The following is a 27,639-nucleotide window of genomic DNA, read 5'->3' on the forward strand; positions in this document are numbered from 1 at the left end:
CTTTAGAGCTCTGAAGTTTGCATGTGGGTGTCTGCTCTTTTGTGTTTTCATTTATTATGTGCACTTGTTCAGTGTTGCCCTTTGGAAATGTATTTGTTTAATAAAAGCATTAAGTGATCATTTTAAAGTAAGCCCCCAGAAAAGAAAAAAATTTTAAATGTCTCAACATCACTCAACATCATTTGATTTTAAACAACAAAGCACCTAGTTCAGGTATTTAAACTGGGAGAAATATGATAAGAAATGAAACTAACATTAGCTCCTGGAACTGAAAACGGATGTTTATGGAAAAACTGGTATTCACATTAGTCTGTAGATAAATGTAGCCTATTTATGTAAGATACCCTAGGTTAGGAAATGCTGGATGAAGGATATAAGGGACTCTGAACCCTCTTTGCAAGTTTTCTATAAATCTAAAATTATACCAAATAAAAAGTTTACTTAGTAAAAAAACAGGTTAATAATGGAGTTTTACAACTTGAAGTTTAAATTGATGCAATTTGAGGAAATTGAATATTGGAATAATATTGTGAAGCTCTCAAAGCACTTTCCTCTTGCCTTATGTATATCAGTGTGTGTGTGTGTGTGTGTGTGTGTGTGTGTGTGTGTGTGTGTATGTCAGGGCATACACATACATATAAATTGATTCCACAAATGACACAAGGATGCCCTTTTCTTTTTTCATTGGCATGGAATAAAGCAAAATATAAGGGTGCAGTATAGTGCCATTTTTTCAAGTTTAAGAAAACATAGTGGTACAGAACTTTGGTATACTCATCTATTGAGAATTAACAAATGTATAACAATTGTAATTTTTCTCCATTTTTTTAAAGAAAATAAAAATGATAGTGTAGAAGGCCTACATTCTCTTTCTCAGTCTCATTCCCTTCCTTTCCTCCCCAGAGACAACTGTAACTATGAATTGGTACATATACTTTTAGCCTGTGTTTTAAAATTATATATAACATACACACGGACATATTTGTGCATATATGTTAAAATGTATACATATGATATGATTCTGTGCATATTTTTTTTGGTTTTTTACACTCAACATTGTTTTTGAGATTATTCATGTTAGTGCATATGAATCTAGATCATTCATTTCAATCATCATATAGTATTCTGTTCTATGAACATCACCTTTAAATATTTTTTATCTATTTTTTCAATGCTGGACAGTAGGTGGGACTTTTTCCTTCATTGTTAACATTGTGACATAAACAAATTTTTCCACTCCTTGTGGATAAATTTAAAAGCTCTTCCAAGGTATTAATCCCATTTGAACATTTCTGTTCTTTTAAATCTTGTATATTTAAACCTTGCCTATTTCTATCATATTCTGAAAATATTTATTCAGACTTTCTATCCCTATATACCTATTCCTACCTGGTATATATAACAGGTTTAACCTAATTTGCATTTAAATAGTTGATGGCATTATTGCAGGATGTTTTAACAATTATTAACCTTATTATAATAAACTACCAGTTATTTGCCATTTCCTGTGCTCTGTTATAAATAGTTAATTGTGTCTTTTTGCCCAGTTTGAGTATTTGGATTAGGTGACCCACACTCTCCTTGATGTAATCAGAAGTAAAGAGCGAGCAGAGTGAGGGAAAAGAAGGAAAGGAGTGACTTTGGACAGCTGTCTGCTGTGACAATTCATTACACACTGAGCATCTGTCTATCCACCAGACTTGAAACATACCTCAAAATTTATTTCAAGGAATCAATACAAAAGCCAACTGAATGAGACTTTATAACCCTAAATGCCTTCTTTTGGAGATAGCAAAGGGTTTATCAGTTTGTGCCCTTCAAAAATGAATTAAAAGAAATTATTTAAAATGCTAAATTCAGCAATATTAATTTTTGGTTCTCAAAACCCTCAGTTGACACTTAATCATATTAATAAATTAGCATAGTTCAACATTGAAGAAGTGGAAAGTGTCTTTGTTGTTGCAGATATTTTAAGTCATTCCAAGGCATCATATACATCAACACCTGAAATCCATTATTTATGATCCAGAAGGGAAATTTTTCTTTAATTTGCTTAGGGTATAGTTTTTTGTGGGGGGGTTATTGTATTGATTGAAAAAAATCGCACAATATACAGGTTAAATGAGACTCTTAACATTCTTACTCTTTACTCTTCAGATAGTTACATCACTTAATTTCATGGAACACAACTGAGGCTAGATTAGGACATTTAAGACCCAAGTCCCTAAACCTTACAGAAGCTAAAAATGGAGGTGAACACTAAGATTAGCACTTATAACCTGATTTATAAAATATGGAGCACCCATCAGCAGCTGGGTGTCCACCTGCTTGTGCCTTTCTTGCTCCCACCCAGCCACAGTACCCTCTGCTCTTTGGGGCAAGGACTTGAAGGGATAGAGCCCTGGAGATCAGGGTGATGGCAGCATTACCAGGGAGCTTTCCAGGAAGGCTGTGGATCTCAGGCCTGCATTGTCCCTATATCCATTTTTAGAGGATCTGAATTTGATTTTGTTAAGGATCTAGATGAATTCCTTACACAGGGCTCTGGAGTCTTATCCACATATGTGGGTTGGCATTCCATCATTAACACTTATCAGGAAAACCACTGTGTGCCTGTCACTGAGAGTCTCTGCAGAGAGTCCTTTGCTCCTTTTTGAGACACTGATGAAAGTAGAGTGTGACTTGTTGAACAGATGGAATTACTTTCAATTGTATGAGTTTATGTAAGAGAATTCCTGTGGCTGATAAGAACCTTTTGAGGGTAGATACAGTCGTACCAGAATATTTGCTGTTATTGACTGAAAATAAGTCAGTTTAAGCATAGGGAGAGTAAGAACGTGACACCCAAGAGGGAAGGGAAGGAAGGCATGAGAAATTTTTTTTGCATCTCAAGAGATGTCAGTAAATCCTTACTGTCCCTAAAGCAGCATGCTTTGAAAGCAGGGCTGGAGAAGATGACCCCAAAGGTTAATTAATGTCACACTGAGATTTTATGACATGCCCTAGCTTCCTTCTGTAGATTCTACCCCTTGGCAAAGGCATGACCTCAGGATATGATGTCAAGTCATCCACATGCTTTCATTTTTTTCATATTTACACTCCAGACAGTGAGCATTTTTTGAGATTTGGGTAAATGTGTACTCTGTGAAGACAGTAGTTTGGTGATGTTATTTCCTTACTGCTTCTCTTTTTGTACTCTCCAAGATATTATACCTCAAAAGTAGAATATCTTGTTATTCTTAGAGCAAAATTATGAGAGCTATATTTAGTTCTTTAATTAAAAGAATTAATAATACATTTCTTTTTCTTTCTTACCAGGCTATCTTTGAAGTCATATCCTCTGAACATTCATATTTACTCAGCTTGGAGATCTTGATACGAATGTTTAAAAATTCTAAAGAACTGAGTGATACAATGACTAAAACTGAGAGGCACCATCTTTTCTCCAATATTACAGATGTCTGTGAGGCAAGCAAAAAGTAAGTGCACTGCAGTCTGCCTTTGGTCATGCCAAGAAGTTGCATACTAATAAACACTTCGTTATCTCTAAAGGAAGGCATTTAGGGTTATAAAGTTTCATTCAGTTGGCTTTTATCTTGATTCCTTGAAATAAATTTTGAAATATGTTTCAAGTTTGGTGGATACACAGATGCTCAGTGTACAGCAGACAGCTGTCCAAAGTCACTTTATTCCTGCTCTTTCCCCCTTCTGCTTGCTCTTTACTTCTGATTACAACAAGGAGAGGATATTGGTTTGATGCTTGTCTGTGATATTTGTCCATTTCAGTAAAGAAAGAGTAAGCCTCATGCTTAGGTCTTCTGTAGGCAATATCTGGCTATAATTTAATAATATATATTTCATCATATTTAAGGGTTTTTGCTTCACTTTTTGTCATGAAAAGTAGATAAAAATCATAAACTTTTATACATTCGAAACTTGTATTTAGCAATTGTTAAAATTTTCCATATTTACTTAGCTATTATTTTTGCTTAAATTTTTCTATGTATATACCTAGGATGTTTTACTTATAAATGCTTCAGTATTCAGTTCTGATGAATAAGGTCATTTTCTTACATAACTACATTGTTGTGGTAGTACTTATGTTATGATCATGCTGCTTTTATGATTTTATTCCATTTAATTTTTTTGTGTGTAAGTAATAGATTCACATGTTTTAAAATTCCAAAAATACAAAAGACCCTATAGTAAAATGCCATGCATACACTGTTCCCTGGCCATCTGAAACACAACCAGAGTCAACATTTGCTTTCTCACATATTTATTTAGTAATACTTTTATGATTTTGTATTAAAATATATTTATATATTTTTTCTCATTTTTACTTGATTGTTACCATACTATAAATACTGTTCTGCTCCTTACTTTTTTTTTTTTAACCTCTATCCTGGAGATTATAGCATGTCTGCACATTAAAAGTTTCCTCATTCTTCTTTATGTTTTTTCCTTGCAATTATCGTTGAAGAAATCAGGTCATTTGTTATGTAGAATTTCCCATGAGGCACATAATGTATGGGTGGCTATCAGTACCAGATCCATTAATTCATTAAGGATTGCAAAACAGTGTTACTCTAATTTATTGTTCTTCATTCATTTACTGGAATATTTCTATAACGGAAAAGGCACATCCATCTATTCATATACCCAGTGGTAAAGTTCATGTTATTCTATTTATTAATGCTCAAATTGTTCCATCTTTGATCTTAATAATTTTTTATTATTTTCTTGCTATATGACATTTTAAGATGTTAAAGGACTATGTTTTACAATTCCTGCTCCAGGCCTGGAATCAGCCATTTCCCCAAAGATTTCTGGTGTCTTTTGAAATGAAGTGGTATTTTAAAACCTCAGTGAATACCAGGAATGCTCATTGCTAAGTGATTTTAGGCTCTTGCAGTAGATGGCCAGAAAAAAGTTCAAATTTTTTCTCTACAAAACTAGATATATTCAAAGCCCATAGGCACTCCAAATTAAAGTGTATATATTAAATATGTACTTTTTTGTATATCAATTATACCTCAATAAAGCTTAAAAAATAAAAAATTTCTATTCCTATCCCCTCTATCCTATTCCCTTTCCGTATACTCTCAAATAAATTGTTTATCTTTGTTTTTTAAAAGAAGCATATGCATATGCTTATGTATATGTATTCCCCTTGCTTTCTTTGATAAATGAAAGCATATTCCACTTATTTTTCTCAACCTCTTTATTCATGTAACAATATATATTAGAGGTTACTCCATAGTTGTTTATAGAGATGTTTTACTCCTTTCTCTGGCTACAATAATTCTCCATCCAGTGACTGTTTAGTAGTTTATTTATCCAGCCCCCATCTATGTGAGCGTTAGGATTATTTTCAGTCTCACTGTTACAGAGTCTTGCTTTGTCCTTACACCGTACTATATTTTAGCCATTCTATCCTTGAGATAGATTTCTAGAAATAGGATTGCTAGATCAAAGGGTAAATGCATATGCTATTTTGTAAGATACTGCCAAATTCTTCTTCAAAGCAATTGTGCCATTTTGCAGTACCACCAAGAATAGATGAGTGCTTGTTTCCCCAGTAAACCTTCAGATTTTTGTCAATCTGGTAGGTAAGAAGGATTATCTGAGTATAGGTTCAGTTAGCATTTCTCTTACCAGCTTTTCCATATGAATAAGAGCCATCTGGAACATAGTATGTATCAGTAAGATATTATTAAACTAATAATAATCATGTATGATATTGATACGATTTAAAATTCGCGATAAGCACTAACAGTACATCAACAAAAGTGAAGGAAAGAAGGAGGCTTTCTAATGCTCGCTGAAACACAAGAATATTTGCTTTAACTAGATCAGCAGTGTTAACATGTAAGTTTGGCTTAGCTAATCACAGAATTATCTGCTTAACAAGAAGGAGAGGGAAAAAATATTAGCATTTTTTTCTGCTCATAGAGGCTGTTAGAGGCATCCTATCTGAAAAAGTTAATACAAGTAGAAATTATGAACATAACTGAATTCATCAAATACCAAAATATTAGTCCAGGATATTCTCTGAAGCTTGAAGGATGTGTAGGATAATTTATTTAGTTATTATTTTAGTTATCTTTTATGGAATACTTATCATTCATACCAAACATTATGTTATAGCCTTTTCAATAGAGTATGTATGTACCACTAAATAGACTGCCCTCAGTGAACAAAGTCTTAGGATAAATAACAAAAGTATTAATGTAGTTCATGGTTAGTAGGCATGTAAAGATCATCACTAAGAGATCAGGAAAACTGAAAGAAAATTCTAAAAGGTCTGTAATAGTAATATGGGTTTAGTTTAATAAGCTGTGTATACCTATATAATGTACAATTATGTAGCCAGTAAAATGCGTTAAAGGTATATTTAATAATATGGAAAAATTTTCCTAATATATTTCGATTATAAAGCAGGTCTAAAGAGTGGGATTTCATATTGTTTTGGATTTTAATTATTTGAAAGGTAATTTATCAAAACATAAAGGATAACTATCTTTAATGATAGAATTATGAGTTATTTTAATTTCTGTCTTTGTACTTTTCTGTAATTTCGGTTTCGACAATAAACACAATGTTTATATAGTTAGAAAAGGAAACACAAAGAAAGGCAAAAAAAGCAGTAACAAACGTGAGCCCAGAATAAAACAGGGGAAGTCACTGGATAAGCTTATGGTTAACCTTGAAATAAGTCATTTAAAGTATAGACTAAAATTTTATTTTGATTTCAATCATTTACAAAATTTAAATCCTTTATGATTTTATGAAAAAGTTTTATTTCTGTCATAGCTTATAGTAAGAGTCTATTTTGAACATTTTTTTCTTTTTTTTCAAAAAGAAAACAGATACTTTTCAGCTTCCATTAAAAGGAAAACAAAGAAATATTCCTATTCTTTACATTTTTATTTTGTTTTCACTTCAGATGCAGTGCTTTAATTTGGATATCTGCTTTTGTGATAATTTGATCTCTGTTATATTTCAACTAGGAATGTTTAACTTTTACATGATAATCCTATGTCTATATCATAATAACTTACATTACAAAAGTGTATTTGATTTAGTTTGAAACACTTATTTCAGATACAGCCTTTTTGAAATTCAGAGTACTCGGAAGATTTGCAAAGGCCATTTTATGATATAAGGCCTGCTTGTTGAACTTCAAGAGTAACTCTCAAGTGTTGATAACTACTTAATGTAATATTCATGAAAGAGTTTACAGTCCTAAGAAAATGCGAAATAAAATCTTGAATAAAATAAATGATCAGTATCTGAATTAGATATTACAGAGTAAGCATGGTATTGTTAAGTATGTCATAACCAGAGCTATCTTCATTGTTTTACTTTTACCTAATGAAAAATTACAACTATAGGTGATGAGATAGTTGTGGTCAGAACATCCTTAACATCCGAATTAACAGTGTGGTGTCTCCTCCCCTTTATTGTGGCTTAGGTTGTTAACTGCCAGTAAGTAACACTAAGAAGATTTATGTAAGTAGACACTATTTGAAAACAGACAAGCAGGGACAACAGTCGTTCTGACTGTGTGTGTGTGTGTGTGTGTGTGTGTGTGTGTGTGTGTGTGTGTATCAGTATCAGTAGTATGTTTCTGCAAAATTTTTTTCTTTTAAAGAATTGTTCATTTCAACTAACACTGAGGGCCTCCTGTTCTTCAAGGCTCCTAAGTTCCAAAGCATTTCAGGTGGCGGCATCTGCCCAGGGGCTGTTGGCCCTTAGGACCCATGGTGGTTGGTGAATACCTCAAATATATTTGCAGAGGCATTTCAGGGCACTTTCCTTGAAATGGAAAGGTTTGGGTTTGGCTGGAGGTCATGAGCTTTTAAGCCCTTGGTGAGAAGGAGAGCAGGAGAGCAGATGGTGAAGGCCATTGTGTGCCCTGCTGAGACATTTTTACCATTTCCTAAAGCCCATGTGGAAACATTTGCCAGTTAAGTAGGGGACTGATTTTGTGGCATTGTGGAGAACAGTGTGGTGTTTGCATTAGCAGAGAGGTGAAAATGTTAAAATATTTGTGGCAATTGAAGTAACACAGTTAGCTAGGGTGGAAACTGATGGGGGCTCAAAAAAATATTTGGAATATAGACTCTTGAGGACTTGCTGAAAAGGCAGGAAGGAATTTAGTTTGCCTCCCAGGTTTCTACCTAGTTGACTATGATTGGAGTTTGTATTAATTTGGATAGAAGACAAACACGTTGGGGCTTAGTGAGGGAGACAAGGAATTCAGTTCGGGGCATGTTATATTTCAGTGACTGAAACATGAAGGCAAGGTATTTAGTTAAAAAGAGAAAAGCAGGTTAGAACTCCAGAAAAATCTTCAGTAGGGATGCTGATTTGAGTCATAGAGGTGGTTCTTGTCATTTTAAGTTTAAATGAGATAACTAGAGCTTGTAGCCATAGTTTGTAAATAGTGGTGGTGGTACTTACCCCCTAAGGATACTTGGAAATGCATTTCTGGTTGACCCAGTAGACTTGGAGGGCTCTGTTGGTAGATGGGAGCCAGGGTGCCAGCCATTATATACTTGGTAGAACAGTCCCAGATAAGCATGAATTGTCCCACCCAAATGCCACTAAAGCTCCATTTGAGATACATGGATGGAGTAAAAAGAAGACTAAAGTCGAATTTTGATATAGAAATATTTAAGGAGCCTGTGTGTTGAGACAGAAATGAAGTAAACAGGATAAGAAGTATTGCACAGTGTGCATGGACCTTTAGCAAGTTCTTTGGCTGTAAAGGGTTTGTCTCTCTTAATAACACCTTCCTGTTACCCTCTCTCTTAGTGCCACAGCCTGATGATTGTTTGTTTTCTAACCCTCCTTAAAAGGAGAAGGTGGGGAGTTAGATAGAATCCTACTGATTCTGTTTTTACCCCACCTAAGAAGAGCGACACACTTTCCTTTTGCATGGAATGATTAGAGCTAAATTCTTTAAATTTAGTTAGTACTTAGATGGCTTTGGGCCAATGTCAGGGAAAAAGCTGTTGACTTCCAAGACTACTTCCTTCCTCTGTAACTGTACCGACTTCTTCCCCTGACTCAAATTTATGAACTATTCCTGGTTTCATGATCTCCTTGTCTTTTAAGGATCTCAGCTATCTTAAAAGCCTTATCATCTCTTGAAAAATGGAGTATTAGAGACCATCTTTCATTTAGAAATGAATAGGCTTAACTCATAACAAAACATCACACATAGTATATACTTTGCATATTTTCATATTTCCTTTGATTTGGTTCTTTCTCCACAAATCTATGGTTACTTAGGATAATTTATAGATGGTTGCTGTGTTAATACAAAAAGACCTGTAAATGTGATTAACTTTCATTAATTTGCAACAGAATATGATCTAATCCCAATCGTTTTTAAATTTAAGATACATCCCTATTAAAAGACCGATACTCTTAGGAAAAAAGTTGTCTTTTGTACAAGACTGAATGTTAACCCTTCTCCCCTGTTTAGAAACTCTAAGGTCTAAATAAGTTCTTTTGTGTTAAAAAGTTTTCTGCAAAATGGAAATTAGATGAGTCTTTGATTTGATGTTTCATAAAAAGATGTGTTTTTACTCTCAATTCTGAGTTTCATTCTAAATATCTAGGTTTTGTTAACAATCTTTTGATGTTTCATAAAAAGATGCGTTTTTACTCTCAATTCTGAGTTTCATTCTAAATATCTAGGTTTTGTTAACAATCTTGTGTTTAATTTTTTTCAATAACAGAGTGTGCTGTTATTAGTACCCTATAAAAACATGCGGCCGAAGAACTTTGTAAGGTGCTTATTTCTCTTTTTCCAATTACAAAGTTAAAACATTGGTGTTTCTTTGGAAACCATTTAAAGCTAACACTATGCTTGTCTTCAATTTCTGCAGAGTAAAGTAAAAATATCCATCAGTGTGCTTTTGTGTCCTGAGGAACTGAATTTGTTCCCAACATATAATGAGCAGTGAATGCCAAATTCTCTGGTTTCTGCTTTGTGTAGCAGAGTAAATTACAATAATAGTAAACATACAAAATAGTACTTACCCAGCACTTGCTTCTCTAGAAGTTTTTTCCCTAATTTTAATCAGACTGTATTGAAATTGAAATATCATATGACATTAAGAACTACTTTACATGCACGTTTTAATATTATTTTATCAAATGAGTTCATATTACCAAAAAATGACAATTTATTTAAATAATAGTACAGCATATCTGCATTATGAAATATATATTTCTATTTGGTAATTAAAATTCTAAACTTTAATGCATATGCAAATAACAGTAAACTTTCAAAAGTCTTCTATAGTATTAATATTAGCATTTCAACCTTCCTGACTAATTCTCAAAGCCAAATTTTAAAGGAAAAACACATTAAATTTAACTAGGTCAGAGAATATGGAACACTTTAAGTTGTAGAACCTGCTGAATTTTTGCACTGAAGTAATGGCTGTTGCTGTTTTGTGTTAGCAAATGTTATTTTCTTACTCCATATATACTCAATGTAGGTTTACCACAGAATCTTTGGTAAATAAAGCCATTACCTTGTTTTCATGAATATAGCAGAGAAACTTTATTCTTTCTAAAATCAATTTCTTCAACTGACAGTTAAAAGACAGTGACATTCAGAAGCCACTCCTTATAACACTTTTTGACTTTTTCTCTATCCTGAGATGAATGATAAAGTTCATTTGACATATTCACCCAAAGTATTTTCTCAGTATTTCAAAGTAAGTCTATGTGAGTATTCTAGTCCATGTTGTTCAGCTCTTATCAACAGCCAGTGTCTGGAGTAGTAGAAAAAGAAATAGGTAGCGATTTAGGTATTATTTCAAGTAAAGAAAGAAAGACTTAGCAATGTTTTAATAGATGCAGTCCTTTTGGGTAAGACTGCAGAAAAGCAGTGTGAAATTTGAAGTCTTTGAAAAATTGAACAGGAAGCCAGTTAAAGGTGACTGATTAGAGACATGCACTGTATTGATTCTCTTCTAAAATCCCAGTAAAAATGATGGGAAGGTCAATACATAAGGATAAAGAAAATAAGAATAGAGGCCAGGTGCGGTGGCTCATGCCTGTAATCCCAGCACTTTGGGAGACCGAGGTGGGTGGATCATGAGGTCAGGAGTTTGAGACCAGTCTGGCCAACATGGTGAAATCCTGTCTCTACTAAAAATACAAATATTAGCCGGGTGTGGTGGTATGTGCCTGCAATCCCAGCAACTCGGGAGGCTGAGGCAGGAGAATTGCATGAACCCAGGAGGCAGAGGTTGCAGTGACCTGAGATAAAAAGAAAGAAAGAAAGAAAATAAGAACAGCGACAACAGCAACAATATTTTGGAACCTGAAAAACCTGAGATGGATCCTGAGTAATTCAGGAAAGTTTAAATCTAGGCTGACAGTGAGGAAAACCAAAGGTCAACCAGTTTTAAACCCTAGAACCTCTGAAAGGTGGTTCTTTTTTTTTTTTTTTTTTGTTCTTCCTTCACAAATCTATGGTTACTTGGAATAATTGATAGACAATTGCTGTGTTAATAGAAAAAGACCTATAAATGTGATTAACTTACATTAATTTGGTCTAGGACTAGGTTTAAGGTAATTCCTAGGTGCAGGAATTGATGATGAAGTTGGGTAAAGGTGTGACTAAAACTACAAGTTTCATGCAAGTCTGTTTGAGAAGCAGTCAGACCCTAGATCCCCTGGCTCTACCTAACAAGATGATGACCATCTTTACCCCAGCAGCAGAGTAGCATTGGTGCACCCTGGACCAGGAGACCCAGATCCACATAAGGAGGGGACTGTTATACAGGAAACAGGTATAGTGGCAGTTGGCACCCACAGTCTTCTGCCCTACTCTCCTTTTGGAATGCTGGTAGCCAGGTGTGTGTGTACTTTGCCCCTTTTTTGTCAAATGGTGATTGGCATAGTATAGGATAAATAACATTTTATCATCTTTGTCAATGGTATTTATGTTCAAATACATTAGTATTAACATCATTATTAGGTTTTGCAGGAAACAATATGTTGACGATGACAGCAGAAATAAATAAAGCCTCAAACCTTAAAAAGTATCCGTTTTGGTAACAGGCAAGTACTTGTCGACTCTGAAGCTTAGTTTCTCTTTTTAATAAGGATGATCGTATACTTAACCTCATAATGTTGTGAAGATTAAATGATACACATAAAATGCTTAGCATAACACTAGGCAAGTTCTTTAGTAGCAATTATTTTGTTGATGTTATTACTATCATTTTTATCATCTATGTCTGGTATTCAGAAATGTCTCTGGATTTTATATTTGTTGACTTTTATATATATATGCCTCTGCCAGCATTGATCTAGGACTAAGTTAAAGAATAGGTCTTATTTTATGCAGCATCTATTGGAATGGTTTGCATGAGTTTATTTTTAAAGATACTTGTGGCACAATATGACATTTCGGCATTGAATGAATCCAAGTAAATAGATTCTTCCATAATCATAAAGCATTAATTGTGACCTAGATTAGGACTAAAACTTGAGCTATTTCTTCCAACCAGTTTGATGTTTTATTTGTGAGTGATAGATTCCTTGGATCAGTGCTTCCGAGCAGGCCCTGGCATGCTTCAGCTGCCAATTAGGCCATTCTCCTGGTCACTTTTTTGCAGGCATTTGGACCCATTATATTCTATTTTGCCTTTTTGTATTTCCTTTGCAAGTTCTAAGTCTGTGGATTCTGAGTTGTTGCATGGAGATTTAAACTTGGATAATGAGCCTGGTTGGGACAGACTGAAGTGTTACCAACTTAGTCATTAGCTGTTATCAATCTTAAACTAGGGTAGAACTATATGGAAAAACAAACAATGACTGGGGTTTAGCTGTAGTATTTCATCTGCATTGCATTTATAGCTGTGGATTTTGAATCATTAGATGGATTTTTGACTCTGCCAGTTGTGAGTAAAATAAGCAGGACCACACAGTTTTTCTGGCGGATGGAAAAGATTTTAATGTAAACTTTGTGTTCTAGCCAAGTTAAATCTAGCACTTGATTTAAGGGCAAGGGAGATGAATTAAGTTTCAAAAGCAAATATTTTAAAGCCTTCTAACTGCTTATCAGGGGATGTTTTTTCTGATTGCTATGCATTAAGTATTAGCGTCTGGGCATCAGTGTGTTTCTCCAAAATTTTCTTATTTCATCTGATTTAATCCTTAATAGCATGCTGTGAAATATGCCAAATCCTTGAGTAATGTTGTTTTGCTATAATGTTGATGAAGAAAAAAAATGGATTCCCAGCCAGGGCCATTGCCTGTGTGGAGTTTGCATGTTCTCCTGGTGTCTGCTTGGGTTTTCTCTAGGTACTCAGATTTCCTCCCACCTCCTGCAGATGTGCACATTAGGTGAGTAGGCGTGTCTGTGGTCCCAGTCTGAGTGAATGTGGGTGTGTGAGAGTGCACTGTGATGAAGGGTGTCCTGTGCAGGGTTGGCTCTCACCTTGCTCCATGAGCTGCCGAGATAGGCTCTGGCCAGGTGTGACTCTGAACTGGAATCAGGTGTCTGGGAAAGGAATGAATCAATGAATACAAATGATTGTGAAATACAGATTTGTATAATGCATGATAATCATACCAATGCACTACAATAAACGATGCTTTTCGAAAGCGCTCATTGAGCCACTGTGTTTGTGATTTTGAACTGCATAGTGGTAGGAGGTGCTCCTTCCAGTTTTCACTTTGCAAACATTTATCCCTTGCTTTAACCCACCACCACTACAACTGCTGTCACTCACTGATTCACCAAAAATTGAGTAAATAATTATCTTGTTTTTTCCTTTCTTAAATGTATGTATAGCTTATACTTATTTCAATATTTAATATTAGAAGTGTTTTGGGTGTTTATTTAGAAGTTTGGTGATGTTCTTTTGACCAGAAATATCCTGTAAGAAGTTTTGTTTATATAAATTAGCCTATGGTAAAATTAGTTTAGTTATACGTTGTTTCACTTACAGTCGCAACCCCAAAAACCTATCAACAACGTTGTGAGGATTTACTGTACTATCATTTCCCTTTTGCAGGTAAGGAGACTGAGGCCCAAATTAGTTATGTGGATTCGTTTAAAGTCATTCACCTAACTGGAATTGAACCTAGTGAGTTTTTTGATTCTTCACAATATATTGGCATAGACTCTTGTTCCAAAAATACATGTATATCTTGTGGCCAGGTGCGGTGGCTCACGCTTGTAATCCCAGCACTTTGGGAGGCCAAGGCAGGCAGATTGCCTGAGCTCTGGAGTTTGAGACCAGCCTGACCAACATGACAAAACCTCTTCTCTACTAAAAATACAAAAAATTAGCTGGTGTGGTTGTGCATGCCTGTAATCCCAGCTATTTGGGAGGCTGAGGCACGAGAATTACTTGAACCCAGGAGGTGGAGGCTGTTGTGAGCCCAAAACATGCCAGTGTTCTCCAGCCTGGGATATATGTGTGTGTGTGTGTGTGTGTGTGTAAATATGTATTTTAACTGCATATATATATATGTGCAGTTAAGGGTTCCATCTACAGAATTAATTTTTAATTTAAATTTTAACCTGCCAGGGATTACACATGTGGAAAATTATTTGAATTTGCTCCTTTTGGTGTACCTCACCCATGGAGCCAGTCAGAGGGAATGATTAGATTTTTATCTCATATTTGAATGACTTTGACCTCTTAGAATATGGAGACTTGAAAGCAAAGATTATCTTGTTTTCTGTGACACAGCTCTGTGGCACATCATAAAGATCATTGTCTTATTTTCTCATGAACAGTTCCCAAAGTGAAGAATATTGTCCATATCTTTAGCATAAGCAGTCTGTGCATGTGTTCCAATGGTTGCAGCATTGCAGTATTCTCTAGAAATAACCTCATTGATTATAAAAGTGTCCCATAATCTGAAGTCTCTGGAGTTTGTATTGATTATCTTTTGCATGTATACTGTCTATATATTTTCCTGAGATTAAAAAAATATCCAAATAACTTACACCAAACTCCTTAAGCTACTCTACAGTGATTTGAGGAAAAAATGAAAATGTATGTTTGGAAAGTGCTAACTTAATTCTGATTATAATTTTGTGTTCTTTTGGTCTGAAAACTCTGTTTCCAAAATAAACTTTTGTAGAAAATGATTTTGCAAATCTTTTTTAGGACTTAAATGAAAGAGTTTATCTCTTAGCTGCTGATATAAATACTGAGCAACCTCACAGCAAAATATTTGAATTTTTTAGAGTGTCAACTTTGTGTAAAAGGCTATGAAAATATGATTTTCTTTAAAAATTCTGAAATCACCTTTTGTATGCTAAGAAGGTGAATACTGTTTTAATATTAATTCAGTATATTACCATTCTCTAATTTTTTAAGAATGTGGATTAAATCATGTAAGCCTTGTTTTTTAATTTTATAAACATATTTATAAAAAATCTTGTTTCTGAGGAACACATGATGAATGGTATTTGTTAAAGAACTTAATGGATACTTTATCTATACAGTGTTTTCTTTGGATTTCAAAAAGTTTTCGGGAAATGACTTGGACTTTGAAAAAAATTTGATGGAAAGGTTCCATAGAAATGTCAAGATTGGCTGAGATTGACCTTGTCACTTGTGGGGGATTCAAACAAAGGTCCCTTTGTAACAAGAAAAACTGTCTCTATATCGGGAGTTCATTGGAATTTCTTTTCTAGCAGAGAAGAGTAATATGAATAACCAGAACAGAACACAATAGGAATGTTTGTGTTCATCTGCTGAAGTTGTCCTGTGACATAGCTCCTACTTATTATCCTCTTGCATTGTGTATTTGATACACAGGACTTAGTTACAAGTATTTAGGTATACATTTGTGAATGTATATAGACAGCTCCGAAAAAATCTGCTGTGAATAACATGCTTTCCAAGACATCCTCAACAAGCTTTCTCACAAGTTGAAATTTTGCTTGAAATTTCAAGTTGAATTCACTTGAAAAGACAGCAGGAGTGATTAAGCCACAAAATTATTCTCTTGGATTTTTCTAAGTAGCATCAAGGATTTTTAGGAAGACTGGTTTAAAAAATCAATATTCCACGTATAGATTTAATTACTTCATCTTTGATTTTTGGAGGATCTGATATAGTCATTTGAGAATCTATGTTTTTCAGGTTTTAAAAATATTAAATCTAGGGGTAGTTTGGTTTACCTCACTTATGTTTATGCCATTTTTAGGGATTACTGTATACCTCCTGTTTTGAACCTTGACTTATTTTTTAACCCTTTTTCAGTCTTTTTTTTTTTTTTCGGTCTTCCTGGCCAATACCCAGTTTACTTTCACAAAGCTGCTTTTGTGACTGTAATATAATTTAATTTGTTTAGAATATCAGAATATTACTTTACCAGTTTACTAATAAATTTAGAGATCAGGATATCATTTTATTAATGATTCTGAGAGGGATACACTAAGTGATTTTCTGTTACTCATGAAGTACCTTTTCCAACTTAGAATGGGGAAAACAGTATAATTATTTAGAATTAAAACACTTTTTCTCTGCATACTGTTGAATAAAGCATATTTTTCTGGACTCTTTGAAGACCCCTGTATTTGGAAACTCAGATGTTCAACCTGGAGAAACTTTTGCTTACCTTTATTTTATTTCAGACTTTCCTGGCATGAACTAATTCCCAAATTTGAATGCTAGTTTTTATTGATCACATTTCTTTTTCTTGAGACCTGCATAAGGAAGGTTAATCTCATTCTTAGGCAGAAGACTTTGTCCCTCTGCATGTCAGCTGCTAAGTGAGTTTTCCATCAGCGTGGAACTCATGTTTATTGGAACAACTAAATAGTCTAAAGCCGGGGCCCTAAGGTCCTCACTTGCTGTGTGTCTGTTATCACCAGCTCACACTGGAGAATTCTTTTTCCTACCAGTGCTTTTTCTAGACAGTAAATTCTATCCATGGTATGTGGATTTGAAAGTTAGTCTTTTAGAGAGTGAGCTTTGCAAACATTACCTTAGGCTCAGAAGTCTGACTTACATCAGGGCCTGGATGCAGTGAAAGCCTACTGGGGATGGTTTGATAAAAATATAACTGTACATGTTGCTACAGTATGTATGTATGTATGTATGTATGTATGTATTGAGACAGAGTCTTTTTTTGTTGCCCGGGCTGGAGTGCAGTGGCGCAATCTCGGCTCACTGCAACCTCTGCATTCTGGGTTCAAGTGATTCTCCTGCCTCAGTCTCCCAAGTAGCTGAGACTACAGATGCGTGCCACCACCCTCGGCTAATTTTTTGTATTTTTAGTAGAAGCGGGGTTTCACCTTGTTAGCCAGGTTGGTCTTGATCTCCTGACTTTGTGATGTGCCTGCCTTGGCCTCCCAAAGTGGTGGGATTGATTACAGGCGTTAACCGCTGCATCCTGCCAGTATTTATTTTTAATGTGGGAAAGAGTTGCTAGAGGTAGCAAACATACAAATAACACCTGTGGATAGGAAGGTAATGCATGCAAATGGTTTTCTGTGAGTGAACGTCCACGCTCTGAAAAACAGATGGAGCAGAGAGCTTTATAAGGAGCTGCCTTTTCCTTTCCTCTGGAATTGTTGAACAACATCTTTGAGGAGAACATGACAGTATTTTGATAATTTTAGTGAGTATATTTATTTGAGTAAGGCTGAGATTGTGTTGTAGGCTGTTTGGTATGGTAAAAGTTTGAATTCTCCAGAGCTTCTTTTGATCCATTTGCAATGCCTGTGTTTTTTCTTGCACACTGTGAGCAGGGTGCATCCTCAGCAGGAGCTGCCTCAGTGCTTATCCATCTGGAGGAAGAGACTCAGCTTTAATTAAAGAAACAGTAGTTGAGAGGGTCCACCTACCACGACTCAAAGTAATAAATATGTACATGGTGGAAATTTCAAATACTGCCAGAAAGTATGCATTGAGCAACAAGTCCCCCATACGGCTGGTTTGAGGCATAGCTTCCAGAGATATTCTCTGCACATACAAGTATAATTTTTTAATACAATGATTGCCTACCATACACACTGTTATGCACCAGTACCTATTTTAGTCCATCAAATAGCCAGAATCTTAAAGAATAACACTGGGTATCTTTTTTCAATCTTTGTATGCTCCCCAAATAAGCCCAAGCTTTCTTTATGTAGTTTCTTCTATGAAGGAACTTTAAATGAATAAATCCACATGAGTTATGGACTTTATTTTATTGTGAAAATAGTCATTGCTCTGAATATGGGATTCTTATTGAGCATTACATCTTATTTTTTGATAAAATTTTTTAGGGTGAGAGCACCTACTGTGTACCAGGCACTGTGTTAGGTATTGGAAATATAGCAGTAAGCTTGACAAGCCAGGTCCTTGTCCTTGAGATCTGACGGGATAAACACACACAGAACAGGTGCCTGAGAAACAGAGTATTCCTCAAAGTAGGACCTTGGCCTGGATGGGGGAACTGAGGACGTGACCTTTCCTTACCCCTCCATCTTCTTTCCTTCCCTCCCTCATCAAATTAATCTCATTAGATTAATAATCTTTAGTAGATGTTTTAATTCAAATGTAATTCAGTCTAGTCTCTAACTATGTGTAGAAATACCATACTAGTCACATGTTAGTAATTATTTTATATTTGCAAGTAACTTCATTAAATGGGCACCTGGGATGTATGAAACAGCGTCATAAACCAACATTTCTGTACTGTAGTTAAGTTGATTCTTTAGCTACAATATGAAATTTTTTATTTAAAGAAAAACAGAGCCTGGATTATGTCACAGCTCAAAATATGAAACATACTTCTAGTTTGAATGCATAATTCTTGGATTTCTTTGCCTCTGAACGATTTCTAAATCTGGAAGATTTGGATCCTGTCAATTTATCTATCTTATGGAAAAGTCATCTGATCTATACTTCAGGTTCACTACAAACTGCTTTTACAACATGTCCTTAGGTAACACTTTGTTTTGTGAAAATTTCTGTGACTCATGATTGCAGTTTTGCTTTTATAGTCTCCAGGTAATTTACTGAAAATAAGAAATAGAAATTGTAAAAACCTATCAACTGTGTGATCATAGCTTGACTAAGATATAACTCACATGCTGTTAATTTATTTATCTTCATAAGCCATGTGATATGCCTGAGCTCATTTCACTCTTGTACTTTGTTTTATGATTAATCAACTACTTCCATGGAATTTTGGGATTGAGTTTAGAGGCCATATATCCCATTCTGTAATTTACAGAATAGTACCCCAGATCTCACAGCTAATTAGAATTAGAGCTAAGGCTAGAAACCTAGGATTTCTAAGCCATTTTATAGGAAAGGGTGGTTCACTGTGTTTTTAATATGTCATATATTTACATGGCTTAAAAGTCCAAAGAGGCTGTGCACGGTGGTTCACGTCTATAATCCCAGCACTTCGGGAGGTTGGGGTGGGTGGATTGCTTGAGCTCTGGAGTTTGAGACCAGCCTGGGCAACATGGTGAAACCCTGTCTCTACAAAATACACAAAAAATAGCCAGGTGTGGTGGCACATGCCTGTAGTTACAGCTACTTGGGAGGCTGAGGTGGGAGGATCATTTGAGCCCAGGAGGTGGAAGTTGCAGTGAACCGAGATCACTCCACTGCACTCAGTCCTGGGTGACAGAGACTCTATCTCAAAAAAAGAAAAAATGTCCAAATATTGTCAAATGGCATCTATTTATACACTGAGAAGCCCACCCCCATTGACTCTGTTACCCTTCACCTTTGTTGATATGTTATATTAGATGTCTTGTTTGTCCTTCTGGCATTTCCTTATGCAGAGATGGGCAAATAAAAATGGTTGCTTATTGTCCCATTTTTCTTTAAAAACACAGCATGCTGACTGTATGTGTTATTCTGCCTCTTTTTTTTCCTCTCAAGGAAGTTTACATTTAAGCTCCTGAGAAAAGTCAGTGTGCCTGCAGATCCCACTTCATTTTCTCCACTTAGATCAGAACCAGGTTGCTATATTTAGCCTAATTCTAGCATATGAGAAATGTGAGCTAGTTCTATGAAGACTGTAGTGAAAAACAAGATTAGAAATGGAAAGTAAAAGGTTGGAAATTGTTGAAATTTCTATTATTTAACCTAGAGAAGAAAAAGTTGTGCATTATTACCTTATAGACAAGAAAAGGGGAGGCTTGGATGGAGGTGAAGTACCTTACCCACAGTCACCTGAGCACTCAGTGTCTTAATGGGGGCCTGCACTCAGATTAGCCTGCCAGTATTGAAGTCTCAATTCCCCATCTGCTGCAGGAGCCTGATACATTTGTGAGTGACAAGTACAGTCGATACTTTTTATTTGTGGATTCCATATTCTCAAATTTACCTATTTGCTAAAATTTATTTGTAACCCCAAATCAATACTTGCAGTAGTTTTGTGGTCATTCACAGTCATGCAAGCAGAGCAGCAAAAAATGCGTTTCCTGAGACGTGTTTCCAGCTGAGGTTGAACAAGGCAGTACTCTGTCTTTTCTTATACTGTAAACAAGAGTCCTTCTGATGGTCAATTTAGTGCCACAGTTTTTTTATTTTTGTGCTTGTTATTGATCACTTTGCTGTTTAAAATGATCCCAAAGCATAGTGCTAAACTGTGTAGTGTCCCAAAGTATACAAGGCTGTAGTGTCTTACAGAGAAAATGTGTGTATTAGGCAAGCTTATAGTGCTATTGTAAGTTAGAATTCTAGTGCTGTACTGCTGTTGGCATGAGTTCAGTATTAACAGATCAACGATATGTCATAGTGATGTGACTGCAGTGATAGTGCCATTGGCATGAGTTCATTGTTAATGAATCAACAGCATATATGTTAAATAAGGCATCTTTAAACAGAAACACACAGAAAACAAGGTTATGTATTGATCAGTTGATGCAAATATCATGACCTAGAGGCTTGTAGGAACCCATGCTGTTTCCACTAGTTCAGCATTCACCAATTCAGTGTTCACAGCAACTTCATGAAACATAACTTCTGGGAATAATGAGAATAGATAATAAATGCAAAACCAGAAGTGGCCAGCTTCCTGCTAGTTCTAGCTATGTTTCATTTCTTCTCATTCTACCTTAAGGTACAGCAGGAATATTTAGTTTAGATACAAGAAAAAAAACACAACTGGCTGGGCATGGTGGCTCATGCCTGTAATCTCAGCACTTTACGAGGCCAAGGTGGGTGAATTGCTTGAGCCCAGGAGTTCAAGACAAGCCTGGGCAACAGGGTGAAACCCCATCTCTACAAAAAATACAAAAATTGTGTGGGGGTATACTCCTATAGTCCCAGCTACTCAGGAGCTGAGGTGGGAGTACTGCCTTAGCCCAGAAGAGGTCTAGACTGCAGTGAGCTGTGATTGTGCCACTGTACTCCAGCCTGGGTAACAGAGTAAAACCCTGTCTTAAAAAAAAAAAAAAAAAAGAAAAAAACATGACTTTCCATTAATGAGATAACTCAGGACTGTGAAATACAATATTTTAATTGCTTATTATAAAACGTTATAAAAATTGAGACTTTTTGAATGTTGCTAACAGTAGTGCTACCAATAGTATAGCATGGTGACTAAGATTGTCATCAGTCCACCTGAGTTCCAGTCACTTCTCTACCATTTGTCCTGTGTGACCTTGAGCAAGATACCTAACATCTTTGCGCCTCAGCAGTCATGTGTCTAAAATGGAAATGATACCACTAACTACTTCTTTGGGTTGTTATGGAAGTTAAATGAGTCAGTCTGTGGAAAGCCATTAGACTAGCTCCTGGTATACAGTTAGTGCTCTTTAAATGACTAGAGTAATTGCATCTCTTCATTTGCCCAGGATAATTTTAGTTGTTTGGGTGTAATTATTAGTTGCCCCTTTCATTCTCAAAAGATACCCCAATTTGGAGGATAAATTGTATGGTGGTGACCCTCTAATGTGAGGATGATTCATAATTAACAGCTAATACTGAATTAGTGGCTATTTCTGTAAATTCCTGTTGGGATCACTGATTCTTTTTCTTCTTCAAGAAGTAAAAAGAAATCAGTGATCCCAACAGGAATTTACTCTCTCCTCCTGGTTTTGGAGGGCTGCTTGGAGAAGAGAAATAGAAAAGGAATAGGTTGAGTATTCACATTTGCATAATTGTGTGGCATTTCCTTACTTTGTTTTTTTGCTCAGTGAAAGCAAGTGGTCTAGAATCTGGTTCTGGCATAGAGACATTACACCTTTCCCACTAGTCAGCTCTTTCTCTAGTAGCCAGGAAAGACTTGTGGGAAATATACTTTATGTTTGAGAACAGTTTTAGGTTGTAGGAAAATTGAGCAGAAAGTACAAAGAGTTCTCTTATACCCTCTGATGCTGCTCCCACCCCACACAGCTTCTACCCTACTTACTATCAGCATCCCACACCAGAGTGGTACATTTGTTGCAATTGATGAAGCTACATTGACACATCACTATCACCTAAAGTGCATAATTTACATTACGGTTTGCTTTTGTTGTTCTACAGTCTGTGGAATGGATAAATGTATAATGGCATGTATTCACCATTATAGTATCATACAGAATAGTTTCACTGCTCTAAATATCCTCTGAGTTCCACCTATTCATCCCTCCCTCCCCTTAAGCACCTGGCAACCAGTGATCTTTATTATTTAAATAGTTTTGCCTTTTCTAATACTATTGAGTTTTGTAGTAGTTATTTGTCCCTTGTCCCACATGTACCTTTTGAGATGGCTATGAGACTTAAGAGGCCCTATTAAATAGGCAGGTAATAGTGTATTCAGCCAAGTAAGTAGGTTTGGACTTGGGCTGTTTGAAGACTGGAGACATATTTGGGAGTGGTTAGCATATAGATGGAACTTCACACAATGGTGCTGAATGACATTGGAGAAAGACTGGAGATAGAGAAGAAAAAGCTGAGCACCAAGCCCTGGGACCTTACAACACTAAGATGTTGACAAGATGGCACAGTGGGAGAGAAGCTGGCCAAGAATGCTAAGACAGAGAAGCCAGTGGGAGTAGAAGGAAACCCAGGAATATGGTGTGCTCTAGAAAGAAAGCAGGATGTAATTTGTTTCTTCTTCTTGCATATTTATAAAGGAAGAAATCAACATGCCTCTGCAATGGTTTCAATCTCTTGTGGTGTTCTTTTGAAGATCAGTATTTTGTGCCATGTCAGTGAGATATAGAGTTGTAGACAGGAAAGGCTCTGCACAAGAAGCAGTTGCAATGGGCTCATTTTGGTTGTCATCAATGTGAAAAGGATACACTTTTGGAACCCTGGAGTCTTGGCATGGTCTTTGTGCCTTCAGAAGATTATCAGAGTAATCAGCATCACTTTCAAAGAAGTGAAAAGTGAAGGGGAGGTAGAGCACTTCACTCTAAATGGCAGTAGATGCTGTTGAAGTTTCACAGTAGCTGTGCAATATGGATGAGTCTTCTTCTTTCATTTGTTTTCAGAATGTAGAAAGCACAGGTTGTATTTAAAGATAGGCTAGCCTAGGAAGAGCCAGCTATGGCTGGGCACTGTGGCACACACCTGAAATCCCAGTACTTTGGGAGGACAAGACAGATGGATTGTTTGAGGCCAGTAGTTGAAGACCAATCTGGCCCACATGGCAAACTCCATCTATACTAACAATACAACAATTAGCTGGGCATGGTGGTGTGTGCCTGTAGTCCCAGCTACTCTGGAGGCCGAGGCATGAGAATCACTTGAACCCAGGAGGTAGAGGTTGCAGTGAGCGAAGATGACACCACTGTACTCCAGCCCGGGTAACAGAGCAAGACTCTATCTCAAAAAACAAAACAACAACAAAACAAAACAAAAGAAGAGCCAGTCATATAGAACAGATACATTCATTCTAAGGGGAACATGTTCATCCCTAAAATGTTTCTTCTTACAAAATGAACTATCCAAGGGTTTTGCTTGGTCATTTGTAGTGATCTGATTTACAAAAATAATTAGCTTTATAACTTAAATTGTATAAATAATGTCCCCATTTTATAACTTCAAATTGTCATCATGTAAGGGATAGGCTGTGCTGTACCATTGTTGACTTTGAAGTAAAATGCTTATTAAGGATCGTAAGTACCAATTTTCACATATGCCATAGCCAAAATCAACATTTGAGAAATGGTTAAGGTTTTACAGCAACGTTTACTTTATTATCAGAATATAGTGTATTCAGCCAAGTACTATTAATACTTTTTCATAATCTTAATTATGCCGTTTCAAGGGAATTGATTAGCAAGGTTTCCATGGATGATTCTTTGCATTACCCTTCACTCCCACGACCTGCCCCCCCCACCCCATCTGACCATCTACCTAAAAATTCATTATGTTACTGCCTTGGACTTTTGCCAATATAGAATAAATAATTGGATTTAACTTCTGTTATAGTTTCTTCTGTCTCCGATTATGAATATGAGTTGATAAGATTTTTCTACCAATTTTAATTCACCAAGATTACATTAAAATTATGAAGAGATGATTGAATGTAATTTCTCTTCCCTTTACTCCTGCTGTAATTGAACTGTAAAAGTTCTCAATTAATTACAGTTCTTACAGAGATATCAATTATTGCAATTTGCAAACTCCAGAGCCTTTATAATGAAAGATAAACATTTTACAACCATACATTTATCAACGTTTGCTGCTAATTGGAGCAATTAGTTCTTTCTCATAGTTTTATGTTTTATAGGTTAATGAAAGCTTTCATTATCCCCTCTCTTCATGTTAACATCAGAAACTTTTCAGGGGTAGGGAAGAGATTGATTGATACATGAATAAAACTATTTTTGATGAACAATCTATTGCTTGTCTTAGCAACTAAATAAAAACCAGAGGTTGCAGAAGTTTGTTTATTCTTTTTTCTGCATATGTAGAGTGGAGGCTTGCAGGTTCCTGACAAACAAGAGCAAAAGTTTAATGAGTCCCTAAAAGCTCAGTTTGTTTCTCAATAAAACATAAATTCAGAGAGTTGAAATGAGTGATTTCAGAAACCTTTTTGGCTTGGATGAAAATTAGCATCTTCTCAAGTATTTCTTAGATGCCTTGTCATTTGAGGATGATGATAATAGTATATACTACCATTTATTCAGCCCAGTGTGCCGAGTACTGTGGTAAGTTCTTTTAGTACCTTGTTATTTAGTCCTTGCCACAATCTATGAAGGATATAGTATTATCTTTTTTAGCAGATGAGAAACAGAGGTTAAAGAAGTTGTATGCAAGTAAGTAAGTACTCAGATACTAAGTAGGAGCCAGAATTCAGACAAGATCTGACTCCAGAGCTCTTTCTACAGGGAGCTAAGTTCAAATATCTGCCCTGGCAGCCAGGTTATGTAGCTGAGTAAAGTAGGATGGGTGTGAGATGGGTCTGAGTAATGGGATCACCCTAAACTGGGCTGTTAGTACGGCCCCAATCTTTCCAGCCATGGTAGAATGTGAACTCAGTGTTGCCAGATCTACTGATGTTTCAGAAAAAGTGGGAAATCTAGATGTATGGGTGCAGTTCCTTAATTTTTAAATGTTTGGAGTGAATTTAGGTTTTTAAAATACACGTGTAAGGCAATTTCAACCCACCAGCCATCCATTTGAGACCACTGAAGGACACTGTGTTGGTTTGTTCTTTTGGTCCGAATTAGCTTGATACAAAAGCTGGGGCTTGTGCCTATGCATGAAGTGGCACTCTTGAAGTTCCTCAGAGACCCTCTCAACAAATTCAGCAGGGTTTGGAGGGAAGAAGGGAAAATATATCTTAACGAATTATATTAATAAATATTAATATGCAATTTGAGGCATTGAGGAAATACAATTCTATAACTCAATGATAAAACATGCTTATCTTTTCTTCATTTTCCTTCTTCTTACAATTAATTGGGCAATCAGTTAAATAATATGCTTTTGTCAGACTTTTTATATTAGAGCACCTAAAGGATCAGGTAGATTTATCTTTTTTACAGTATGAACACAGAAGTAAAAACAAAGTAGCCTTTCTTTAAAAGAATAAGGAAGTATATACATACATATACATACTCATTTTTTTCTGACTTAAAAAAATAGTTAAGAACTTTGAGTTGGCTTGTCAAGGAAAACTGAGAAATTGCTTAAAATTAGAAAATATATAGATAAATATACTTTTTATAAGCACTGCAAAGAAAGATGATACAGGAAACTATTTTTATGTTCAATCTCTTAAGGTTCTAGACATAGTGTAAGTGCCCTCAGCATGCAAGTCGTGATTTACTAGGGATGGGTCTCCTATATATAATGCTTTTAGCCTCTATGTTTAGAAAAAATTGATACCATTCTGTGTCATAAGACTAGAGGGTAAAGTTCAGATTTTGAAAGTCGAAGAAAATATGATGGCATCCCTTTCATCTTGTATTAAAGGTTCTGTAAACCATAATGGTTAGATCTTTGACCTCTGTTCCTACACCTGCAGCTAGTCCTAAATCACAGTGTTTAAGCCTGACTTGGGCTGTGTGTGTAACTCAGTGTGGAAGCTGCGTATCGTAGACAATTTCCACTGTTGGAGAGGGAGGGAAGGCATTATGGTAATTATTTTTACCTTTTCATATGTTCATTAACTTTCTAAGGAAATGAAATACTTCCCTCTTCTTTTTCTGCTGTTAAACTTCAAGCTAATATTAAAAGAGAAAAGAAGGTGCGAGGAATTAATGTACCACAACCTGGAGATTTGTAAAAGAAAAACCTTTAAAATTGTATTTTCAAAAATCTTGAGTCCTTTTAACATTCCTGTAGATAATTTGGTAAAGATAAACCATACATACTTTTTAATGAAGTTAATTGCCTCTGGTTTGTATATCCTGAGAAATACTAATTTACAAATTAGAACCTACAAATGATTTTTGTTTTGTTTCAAAGATCACTTCCCAGGGAACAATTCTCAATAACTGAAGGAGGGTGGTATAGTTCCCCCTTCAAAGGAAAGTATTGGCACTGTATCTTTGGTTTTGTTTTAGAAAGAAGCCAGATGGTATTTATTTTGCATAGCTATAATAAGTTCTAAGGAAAGCACTTGGAAATGGTACTGATGTTTAATGGAAAGATGTATAAATCCACTTGGAAACTATAAAGTATTATGCAAGGTATAGTTAAGCTATTGGATATAATGACAGGTAAGCATTCTGTGCTGGCTTTGTTATTAGCATAGATGCCAAGGCATTTTGGGGCTCTGACGTTTTATAGAAACCAGAGTGGCTGCTGACAACTCAGTCATGTGACCCTGGCAGGGCCAGGATCCCACAGGCCGCTATCCAGTGGTGCTTACCTTCTGTTCCTCAGGAGTATCTTTCTCCATTCCCTTTAAACTGGAGACTATCACCCTGTGAAAGGATCACAGTGCAGCCTTCCCCTGAGTAAATGACAGATAGGCAGTTTCTTTAGTGTTTTTCACATTCCTGCACCTGACTGGGAGCCAGCTCTGCTTTTGTGGCAGAAAGTGAGGATGGAGAGAATGTTTGGGAGCCACTCTTTGGTAGGGAAATGACAAAATGTCAGTGTATATGTATATGGGCCAAAGTTAAGATTAACTTTTTTTGGTAGTTTTCACTGCAATTAAAAAAAAACAGGTTTTTTTAAGAGGCAATTAAAAAAACAGGTAACACTAGAAAATGGCAAACTC

The 27,639-nt window shown here is 35.8% G+C and overlaps 1 protein-coding gene across 1 annotated transcript in view; it reads left to right on the forward strand.

Moving 5' to 3' along the window:
• Positions 1-27,639, forward strand: part of ARHGEF26 (Rho guanine nucleotide exchange factor 26) — a 133,549-nt gene that overhangs the window by 27,829 nt on the left and 78,081 nt on the right. The window contains exon 6 of the mRNA XM_012437140.2: positions 3,319-3,479. Coding sequence (XP_012292563.2) covers positions 3,319-3,479 — 161 coding nt within the window. The remainder of the gene's footprint in view (positions 1-3,318; positions 3,480-27,639) is intronic.

This window comes from Aotus nancymaae, unplaced genomic scaffold, assembly GCF_030222135.1.
Source record: "Aotus nancymaae isolate 86718 unplaced genomic scaffold, 86718_ANA_hifiasm-v0.15.2.pri h1tg000019l, whole genome shotgun sequence".
Taxonomy (NCBI): domain Eukaryota; kingdom Metazoa; phylum Chordata; class Mammalia; order Primates; family Aotidae; genus Aotus; species Aotus nancymaae.